The sequence below is a fragment of the Ochotona princeps genome, chromosome 1 (genome assembly GCF_030435755.1).
Source record: "Ochotona princeps isolate mOchPri1 chromosome 1, mOchPri1.hap1, whole genome shotgun sequence".
NCBI classification, from domain to species: Eukaryota; Metazoa; Chordata; class Mammalia; order Lagomorpha; family Ochotonidae; genus Ochotona; species Ochotona princeps.
In genome coordinates, this window is record NC_080832.1 from 118,668,429 (window position 1) to 118,679,224 (window position 10,796).

A 10,796-nucleotide genomic window follows, 5' to 3' on the forward strand; every position below is an offset into this window, starting at 1 on the left:
CCAGTGCGCGCTGATCCGAAGCCGGGAACCAGGAACCTCTTCCGGGTCTCCCACGCGGGTGCAGGGTCCCAAGGCATTGGGCCGTCCTCGACTGCTTTCCCAGGCCACAAGCAGGGAGCTGGATGGGAAGTGGAGCTGCTGGGATTAGAACTGGCGCCCATATGGGATCCCGGGGCGCTCAAGGTGAGGACTTTTAGCCGCCAGGCCACGCCGCCGGGCCCAACACAAGGTTTTTTTAGTGAAAGTTCCAAAGAAATCTATATGGATGTAAAACTTTCGCAGCTAAATAGGAAATCTCACTGTTACATTTAATACCTATTCGTTAGCACTGGTTTACAAGGCACAGAGGGTGATAAAAGACTTCATGAATCTAACCACCTGTGCAGGATTGATTATGGTTAAAAAGAAGAGTCACAGAGCAGGCTCCATCATATCACCCAACAGACATCAGAAGGTGCTAGCTGAGAGGAGTAACTGATCTCAAGTCCATGTAATTCCAAGCAGGGGAGGTCCCACCTCTCCCAGACAATTCTCCCGCAGCCTCATAAAGCTTTTTCCCAATCATGTTCTAGACATTACAAGGTAATTGATGTATTTTTAATACCTAATGATGTGTAATACTAAATACAGCCAAAACCCACAATTTGTATAGATAGGAGTAGCACCAGAATGGCTTCAGTTCAGTGAGGAATGAGCACCAACTCCATCCCATATAGCATGGATTACTAGGATAGAATTTTCTTGCCCTCGTGGCTTTGCTGATGTTGAATCAGGTCTGACATTCGCGTGAAGCCCTTTCCGCATGTGTCACACGGATAGGGTTTCTCCCCAGTATGGATTTTTTGATGTTCAAGAAGACCTGTATTCTGAGTAAAACTTCTTTCACAGTCATTACATTTATAAGACACGGGAGTTTGGACATTTTCCCACTGACTTTCCGTCCTAGCCTGGCATCCCCAGGCCTCTCCATGTTCAGATTCCTGAATCTTTTTATCCCCATGGACCCTCTGATGTCTCAGGAGATGTGAACTCCGCCTAAAAGCTTTGCCACACACAGTGCACCTGTATGGCTTCTCCCCTGTATGGATTCTGTGATGTTCAAGGAGACTGCAGCTCTGGCTGAAGGTTCTTCCACAGTTATCACACTCGTAGGGCTTCTCCCCAGTGTGTGTTCTCTGGTGTTTGATAAGGTCTGAACTGTGACTAAAAGCCTTGCCACATTCTTCACACTCATAGGGCTTCTCCCCGGTGTGAACTCTCTGGTGAATGACAAGAGCAGAGCTCCCAATAAAGGCTTTCCCACATTGTTCACATTCGTAGGGTTTCTCTCCAGTGTGGATTCTTCTGTGTTTACTCAGGCCTGAACTCTGCGCAAAACTCTTCCCACACTCATGGCAGATGTGCCGGCCACTCCCTGAGGCATTCTGGCGCTTCCTTTTTAACCTGCCCTCTGGCTCCCCAGCTTGCGCATGTGTGGGAATCCGGGCAATGTCACCATTCAAGTGGCCTGGTGTCTGTCCTGGCTCTTGCTCTGGTTGTGGCTCAGCTGGAGGCAAGATCCTGATCTTAGTCTGTGTGTCACCACCTGAAACAACAAATGCCAGCACTGTTGATTACACGCTGTCATGGAGGAAAGTGCTGTGATGAGTAACATGGGGGCAAGATCACCAGGTCATTACATATGTCGAAGGGGAGGATTTAATTGCCAGAATGAGGATGAGAATAAAAGGCAGAAAAGAGTGCTTGGGAGGAGGAGCACTTGAAATGGGAAGGGGCCCACTGAACAAACGGTATTGGGAATGAAAGAAGGGTATTGGAGACCAAGACCGTGCTGGGACATATGTAATAGCTTTAATAGTGAGGTAGGGACACACACTTAGAATTATGTCAATTATACCAACAGGGCTGATCAGAAAGCAACAATAAACAGCAGAAAGAAATTCTGAAGCATTCTGTAAGAAACAGGAAAAATGTGCTTAGAATTTGGTCTGCAGTGATAATGGGCTGTTATCTCTGATGGTGCCCCAGGCAGAGGCACGTGCCCCCCAAAAAGAGCTGGCTTTAGTCTGGAGAGATCACTTTACCACTGATTATCTATGTGACCTCAGACAAGTCAGTAATACATGCCTCGGTGCTCTGATATCTACGGTCAGGTCTGTAGTCATTGTCTAAGATCACCTGAAATCACCTGTGGATACCCCCTTAGCTCTCCTCCCCTGTCAGGTCTAGGAACAGAAGGGGAGAAAATCAGCATTTACTGCACATGTGCTGAGGCAGACCTGCACGTATCCCACCCCACTTAACAGAACTAGAACATCAGCAGAGAGCAAGCAAGATAAGAAGGATAAGAAGCTAGTTAGTGACTAAGTCTCAAAATTGTGGTTTTGAATCCAAATACAGTGGGGTTCAACAGCTTTTAAGGACACAATAGGCTGTAATACACAGAACATGTCAAAAATCTTCAGAGACATTAATGTCTATTCGGCTTACCTAGGGAATTGAGGCTGTTAAAGCTCTCCAGCTTTTCATCCATGTAAAAGTGCATCTGAGGTGGATCTGGCTGCGTCCACCCAGGACGGAGCATCTGGGCCCCACTTTCCATTTTCCGCAACTCCTAAAGCAGTGTAAGAAGGGACTGACCAAAGAGATGGAGAAGGGAGTATCTGGGTAGCACAGACCGTCTCCCTTCCCCCCAAAAAAGTAACAATAAAATAGAAACACTCCCAAGTGGACACCACAATGAAGTTAGACAATGACAAACAACATTGGGATAAATGAGAAAATGTAAATCCAATCTAGGGTTTGAGTGGAGGATCTAGGATGAGGGTGAAGGTGGATTGGGGAGAGAGGGACCTTCACAGGAAGTACAACAGTAAAGGGTATTTGTGGAGGGAAGGAGCTCCCGCTCACCTGAGACTGTGGAGCAGCCACCATGTCTCCTCTGCAGCTCCCTCCCTGGGCAAGTCCGGAACCCTGGAGAACTGGGAGGGAAAGAAGCTCCAGATGAGATCTAGAAGAGACAGAAGCTCTGGAGGCTGGCATGCAGCCCCCCTGCCTGTGGAATCCAAGTTCAAACTAGATGAATAAAGTCCTGCCAGTCAAGTTCATAGAGAATGTGCTCTTTTCCAAAATATGATCCCTATAAGATCCAATACTGTGTGCTCTACAGACATACAAAAACCATAGAGAAAGGCAAGATCCTTGTCAAAAAGTGCTGAAAGGAGCCTGTCTTTGGAAGTCAGCGTAGTAGGTTAAGCAGGTTAAGCCTTGCTTTGCCAGCATCCCATATCAGAATGCAAGTTCAAGTCCTTGCTTCAGACTCACCTTCTGCTCATGTGCCTGGGAAGGCAGCAGATGATGGCCCAAGTACTCGGACCCCTGTTACCCATGTGGGAGACTCAGGTGCAGCTCCAGGATCCTGGCTTTGCCCTGGCCCAGACCACACTGTTGCAGCCATGTGGGGAATGAGCCAGTGGACAGAAGATGCCATTGTTTCTCCCGCTGTCCCTGTCACTCTGCCTTTCAAGGAAATCTTTTTTTTTTTAATTTTTAATAAAATAAAGCTTCTCTTTAAAGAGCCTTTGAATTTTGCTAAGGAGGTAGAGGATAGGATTTGGGATTAATATAGTGTTACTAATAGGTTTTTGCTTTGGTTTTAAAATATTAAAAATGGGCTAGATTGGGATTAGAAAGGCAAAAATAGAAATCTAGTTTACAGGACTTGCTCAGATTCAAGGGAGAAAAAAAAAATTTAACGTAAGATTTCCTAAGGGAAAGCAAACAAACAGAAGCAACAGGAACTAGTAGGTTGGAAACCTCTTTTGAGAAGCAAACATGGCCTTTTGGATGGCGTATCCCAAGAGAACCCACATACATGTTCAGGACATTGCAGAACACACAATCATTTTCTGTGGAGGGAATCATTATTTTAATAGTAGATTTGAACTTCACAAGGTTTATACATTCTAATTTGTAACAATCACACTGTCTGTGGAATATTCTGGCTGGCTTCACAAATTTGGTTTACTTTCTTCCTAAAACTCACTGCTGTCTCAAAGTGTATTATTAATCTGCGTATTTGCCATCTACATCTGATTATGACTGTCTCACCAACAGTCTGAACTCCAGTGCCAACAACATTGGCTACTGCACTGGAGAACTGCAGTGCAGAACTATATGGAGAAGCAATTCTCTTATAGCCCAGATTTTAGTCAAATCTTACTATGCCTAGGCTAAGTGGGGAAAGTTTTCCACCAATGTGTTTAAAACTGTACTTTCAGGCTGAATCTCAAAGGAGACTCAACCAGAGACAGGAAAATAAACTATCTCTGGATCTTCCAGCACATTCTTAAATAAAATTGAATAAAGTCTACAGATTTCATACAGTCTAGATAGACAATGATACTCACCCCTGTCTTGTAGAGATGGAGATCCCAGAGATTTGTGCCTCAACAAAGCCTTCGCTGGTTGGAATTGGCTACTTTGTGATCCCTGAGTTGGTGTCAACAATTCCCTCTTGCAACTAAGCAGTTCTTGCCCCTGGCCAGCATGTGCAACATAGAAATCATTCATTTTTATTTTTCACTTATCCATCAAACACTTTTGCAGCACTTTCTATAAACCTGGCACTCTTTCCAAAAGCATTACAAACATGAACTCATACAACACCAACATAGAGGTATTAGTATCATTAAAAAACAAACCCAGGAAAACAGAAGCATAGTAAGAGGCAGCTTGCTCACAGTCGTTCAGCTAATAAGTAGCAGTGCTAGGATGAGACCTGGGCCAGACTCCAAGGCCCATGTTCTCCACCATTACTCCATGCTTCCTCCTGATATACAGTAGTGCTTTTGTAAAAACCCCTTCAGAAATTGCTGATAAATTCTCACATGCTGGACCTGGCAACAATGGTTCATTGGCTAATCTTCCCTTTGCAAGCAATGGGGATCCAATTTGGGCACTAGTTCTCATCCCTGCTGCTCCACTTCCCATTCCAGCTCCCTATTTATGGCCTGGGAAAACATCAGAAGATGGAATTCTGCACCTACATGGGAGACCTGGAGGAAACTCCTGGCTCCTGCATTGGAATCAGCTCAGCCCTGGCCACCATGGCCATTTGGAGAGTGAAGATGGAAACAGATCTTTCTCTGTGTCTCTCCTTTTCACTGTAAATCTTCCTTTCCAAAAAGAATAAATAAATCTTTTAAAACATTTCCTGAATGCTAATATCTTATCTGAAAAGTAGCGATAGTACCTTCTACCTTACAGAGCTGCTGAAGCTAGAATATAAGATCATAGTTTGTAAAAGCTCCTGACACAGAGTCCAACACATTTCCTTCACTGAGCCCTTCACAGAGCCCTTCCCGTTCCTTCCAGGACATTCACAGTTAATTACCCTTTTCACATTACTTCTGCATGTGTAGTTGAGAAAACCTCATATCTTACATAAACAATGAAGCTAAGAGACTTGAGGTAACTGCTCACTGGTACAGGGACTGGGTATAGTGGTGCCAAAGTTAAGAATCTTACTACAGATCACTGTTGGAAGGCCTGGGCCAAATGACCTCTGTGGGAAAACATGACAGACACAGCACAGTGCTGGGGAGACAGCCTCACTGAACAGCAGAGGCCATGTGGGGTAGAAATGCATCCATTTTCTCCCAGGGGGCTTATAGCAATGACCTATGGACTCTTTCCCAAGCCATCCATGAATCTGTTAGGGAAAAAAGCTTCTTATTTTCCTTTAATCATGAACAAAAGCAACACACCAACATGCCATAGGCAGTTTCCAGGACTGTCACCACGAAGGAATACAGGTGTTTTTACTCACATGACAACCAGGAGCCTATGGGCAACGTCACTCACACCCACTACCACTTTGAAATGACCTGTTACTGGCCCTGGCCTACATCCTAACATTTACCGTAGTAAGTAAAAACCATAAATACATCTTATCTTATGACAACTTTCATACTTTTGCCAACTGAATTCCTACAGGATTGCGTTCTTCTGCAATCCTTTCTATCTTCCTTTGTATTAAAAACCATTCCTCAGAGAAAGGCTCCAGGGGCTTCACCTACTGCCAAAGAGGTACACAACACAAGGAGACTGAGAGAGAAGTGCCCACCATCTGCTTTCGAGGATTCTGGAAGAAACAGAACCCAACTCTCAGACACCAAACCTGTACTTTCTACCTGCAGCGTCGGCTCATCCAGCTGCCGCTGCAAATACTCCAACAGCACCACCACCTCCTCCCCACTCTCGGGGCGCTGCGTGTGCACCCAGCTCTGCAGGTCCCTGGGCAGGATGGTCAGGAACTGCTCCAGCACCAGCAGCTCCAGGATCTGCTCCTTGCTGTGCAGGTCGGGCCGCAGCCACCGTCGGCAGAGCTCCCGGAGCCGGCCAAGTGCCTCGCGGGGACCCGTGGCCTCTGGGTAGCGGAAAGCACGGAAGCGCTGGCGGGAGCCTTCGGAGCCGGCGGCAGCAGTGGAGCTATCAGGTAAACTAGACCTCTCTGCAAAGACAGAAGCTTCTTCCTCCTCCACTTTGATGACCAGAAGCTCCATCTGGTCCTCTGCAGGTTGAGCATCCAAGGATGAGCTTTCCCTTGATTCTCGAGCCATCTTGGGCCAAAGTAGTACTCAGGCCTCACTGTAGCTGGGAGCTGAATATCTGCAGGAAAGGTGGAAATCACTATTATCAACCAGTAGACTTGTAAACATTTCCCTGTTTTCATGTCCAGACTCCCAGAGACAAAGCCAGGGTACAGCTGCTGAGATGTCTCCTCCATAGTCCAGGGCGCCTGCCTCTTCATTCTCCACACAGTGCCAAACCTGATTCCCACAATCAGCTTCCCAAGAATGGGTCCCAGACCCGTAACAAATTGGGAGAGAAATATACACACACTCTGCCAGTGACTGGTGGGCACCTGGACCACTTTCTGGACTTTAAGAAGTTCCTCTTGGTGATTAGCTTAGGGATGTTCTATGAGCCACAAGATCTGGGGTTGGTAAGATGACCTCAAAAGTCTTTGTCTCTGATACTTTGCATATGATGAGATAGCAAGCCTGACTCACCAAGTGATCACAAGGAAACTAAATTGACAATCTGAATGAGTTTTTAGGTAGATTCTACTCCAGAGCCTTCAGAAAACAGCTCAGTCTCATCAACACCTTGATTTTCGCCTCGGATGTTTCTAAAGGGAGAATTTGACTAAGTCTGCCTACCTTTCTGACCTATAAAACTGGAAATAATACCTACATTTTGTTCTAAGTCATACTTTGCTGGTCAATTACTACTTGGTCACAGGAACCAATACTTAGTCCTTTGTAGTCAAGGCCCTGCAATTAAGGAATGGAGAAAGAAAAGATGGGAGACCCTGGACTCAGGCATCAACAACTTGTAAAACTTTCTAGCTGGTTCCAATATGTATCTGAGTTTGAGATCTAGTAAATTAAAGGGACTAAAAGGAAGTAACTGGCCAAATACAGAACATGAGACATAGCACAGATGACCAAAGTTATTCAATGAATAGACATTTTTCTTAAAGGAGCAGTAGAGAAGGAAAACTGCACAAATTAAAAGACCAAATAGATATACCATGAAGTGTGAATGTAAAATCTCTTTAGCTCTTAGTAGGAAAAAAAGAAAAAACAAGTATAAAATGACATCACTGAAACAATTAGCAACATTTCAGCCACGATATTAAGGAATTGCTGTCAGTTTTAGTGCCAAAATTGTGACAACAAACTATGGTTAGGTTAAGCTAACCTACTTGTGAAACACTACCACTGAAGTCCTTGGACATGTGGGTAAACTGATATCCTGTCTCAGTTTCCAATTTGCTGTCAAATAAGAGAGGAAAATGGTGGCGGAGGGAGGGGAGGCAGAGGACAGATGGGAGGGAATGAAGGAAAGGGAAGTAAAGATATGGGAGGAGAAAAAGAATGAAAGAAAATGATAAAAAAAAAATAGTGGCTGTTTAGATGAGTGATGCAAATTGAGGTCCACTGATACACCTCTAAAATTACATGTTTAAAATTTCCCCAAAAATTAAATTGAGAGAAGTTGCACCTGCTTTCTTCAATAATACATGTCAAAAATATTTAGGTCATGGCCTAGCACAGAGTATATTTGGACCCTAGGGGAACAAAAGTTGCAGCAGGAAAACTAACAGTATCTACTGCTATCTACTCCATAAACCCCAATTAGTTTTCACCACCTGTCCTATCTCGGGGGTCTGACCCCAACTGAGCACAGTGAGAAGGCTGGCTATAAACAGGAAATGCTGATAAAGTAAATATACTAGACACAGTAAGAGCTGAGTATATGTATCAGAAAAGAGTTACAAATGTGGAAAAGACAAAGCTAGAGACTCTTGTGTCACAGGTTGAAATGAAAGGTGTTCATGTGAATTCAGCTGCCAACACTTCATTACGGGGAGCTCTTGTATCTCACCTCCATTCAGGGGGCTCCAGACATGACTCTGGCATCCAGTAGAAACAGCAGTTTCCACAAATACCATGGGCTTTACTTCTTTACTGTTAAAAACCTTTTTTGTTCTTCCCAAGTCTCCCCTCAACGAAAAACTATCCCTAAGGCTTAAAGCCTTTGAGCATAGAATACAGCAGTTTGAGTGTTTGTGGGGACAGGGCCTTCATAATATCTTATTTTTTGCTCCTCAAAAACAGGCATTGGGGCCAATTTGTGGCAAAGGCAGGTAAAGCTGCAGTCTGTAGCACCTGCATCCCGCATGGGCGCCAGTTCATGTCCCAGCTGCTCCATTTCTGACCCAGCTCTCTGTTGATGGCCATGAAAATCAATGGAAGGCAGCCCAACTGTCTGCACACCTACCACCTTTGTGGGAAACTAGGATGAAGCTCCTGGCTCAGCCCTGGCCATTTGGCCATCTGGGAAATGAACTCTTAGATGCAAGAGCTCTCTCTGTATCTCCCTCTCTCCCTATTGCTCTTCCAAACTTTTTTTTAGTAAGTGGCTTTCCCACTTAAAATAAATATTAAAAATTTATTACAAAGAAGAACTGATAAATGTCACTAACATCCAAAGAAACTGTAACAAAAGTCACTCACCAAGTCTACTCAATAAAGGTAATGAGTTATAATGGATAATAGTAACAGATCTGTAAAGTCTGTATCCGGTACTATTTTAAATGTCTAACATCTGTTAATTCACTTCATCCTTACACCAACCCCCTGAGTTGGTATCATGATCTTCTTCGTCTAACAAAGCAATACAATGAAGAACAGCGAGCTAAAAGAAGTGGTCAAAAGTAAGTGGCCGAAGCAGGAAATCCGACACCAAAATTCTAGGTCTTGGCCAGTAGAACACCTTGGAACTGGCCTTGTTTCCAGGTGGAGCAAAAACGTACCGCGCCCCCTTTTCAAGCATCCCGTCCCCAAACGCCCCGCAGGGACCGACCCAGGCGCGGCGAGACAGCCCAGGCCACAGCCGGCCCCGCGCGGGGCTCCAGGGTCGGCCGCCGCCTCTTGCAGGGCTCTCCATCCTGGGAAGAGGCTGCAGCGGACTGGTGAGGAAAGGGCTTCGCGCCCGAGCCAGGGCCCGCCCGCACACTCCCGCGACGACACAGAAGAAAGGCAGGAGCGGCCAGAGGAGACCCACGACCTACACCCACACCGCCACGGGAAGGCCCGACGGGCGGCCCTCACGCGCCCCATACTCACAAAGTGTCCGAAACTAGCCAACCACCGCGGGGCGGGGCCCGGAGGCCACTTCCGGGCCTCTCTAGCCGCCGCCTTGACAGACACTCGGTCGTTTGCCAGCTTCGCATCTCGATTCGCATCTCCTCGCCTCGCCCCGCCGGCCAGTGCTTTTGAGTTTCCCAGCCAAGACCAAAGCGAGGAAAGCAGAGTGCAGAACTGGGCTTATAGTGTGCCGAGTGAGGAGAATGTACATTCTATCAGCTTGTGTGGTCACTAAGCAATCCCGGGAAAACGCACAGGAAAGTGAGTGCCAGTGGTTACCTGTGGGACGTGAGTGGTTAGCAACTGGATGAAAAAAAAAGCGAGAACAAAGTGTGACCGAACCGTTTTTAATTCTAGAGTTAACAGCTTTACCTTATTGAAACACTCATAAACATGCGTATCTGACTGCTTTGAGGTTTATGTAGAAAATCTGCAATAACCAAACGCTTAAGTTTTGATGATTAATAAGGAAGTTTAGCAAGGTTGTTGGATTTAAAAAAAAAAAAAAAAAACCTCCAATCCATACTTGTATGTCCCATTACACAAGGAATAATTTAAGCAAACAGCAGTTACAGCTGCAAAGAAATGAAAATAATACTTTGATGAAAATATAAAACTTCAAGACAGAAAATTGTCATACAGTCTGTGTGGATGAAAACTGTCATAAAGGTGTCATTATAGCCTCAGTTAATATGCAATCCAGTGCAAAATCCAAATCCCAGCAGTGAGCTCTGTTGTGGAACTAACTTGCTTACTTAATTCAACTTCGTGAGGAATAATCAAAGAAGATTCAAGGAATTTTTTGAGGAAGTGGAGGAGTTACAGAGAGTTTGTCCTTTGACTGTGTAGTAATTCACAAATAGACCAATGAAGCATATGGGAAGACAGAAACAGCAAGCGTGGGTGCTTGGCGTGTGACAGAGTGGCAGTCGAAACCTGTGGATAAAGAATGAGCTACTGGACATACAGGCTGGCTGGGCCGGAGAGTAACTATTACTGTTGTTAATAATTATTTTTGAAGTTTAATAATTCGTTAAAACTTATTGTCATGATTATAAGCCACACTCTCATTCA

General features: G+C 45.2%; 1 protein-coding gene across 1 annotated transcript; it reads right to left on the reverse strand.

The window, feature by feature from the left end:
- Window positions 1-503: 503 nt before the first annotated feature.
- On the reverse strand, window positions 504-9,756 carry LOC105942504 (zinc finger protein with KRAB and SCAN domains 3-like). The gene is made up of 6 exons (XM_012930697.2): window positions 9,702-9,756; window positions 6,177-6,672; window positions 4,410-4,539; window positions 2,911-2,981; window positions 2,491-2,614; window positions 504-1,585 (listed from the first exon to the last, which is right to left on the reverse strand). Exons 2-6 carry the CDS (start codon window positions 6,621-6,623, stop codon window positions 726-728), a joined length of 1,632 nt encoding a protein of 543 aa, XP_012786151.2. The 5' UTR covers window positions 6,624-6,672; window positions 9,702-9,756; the 3' UTR covers window positions 504-725.
- Window positions 9,757-10,796: the final 1,040 nt, after the last annotated feature.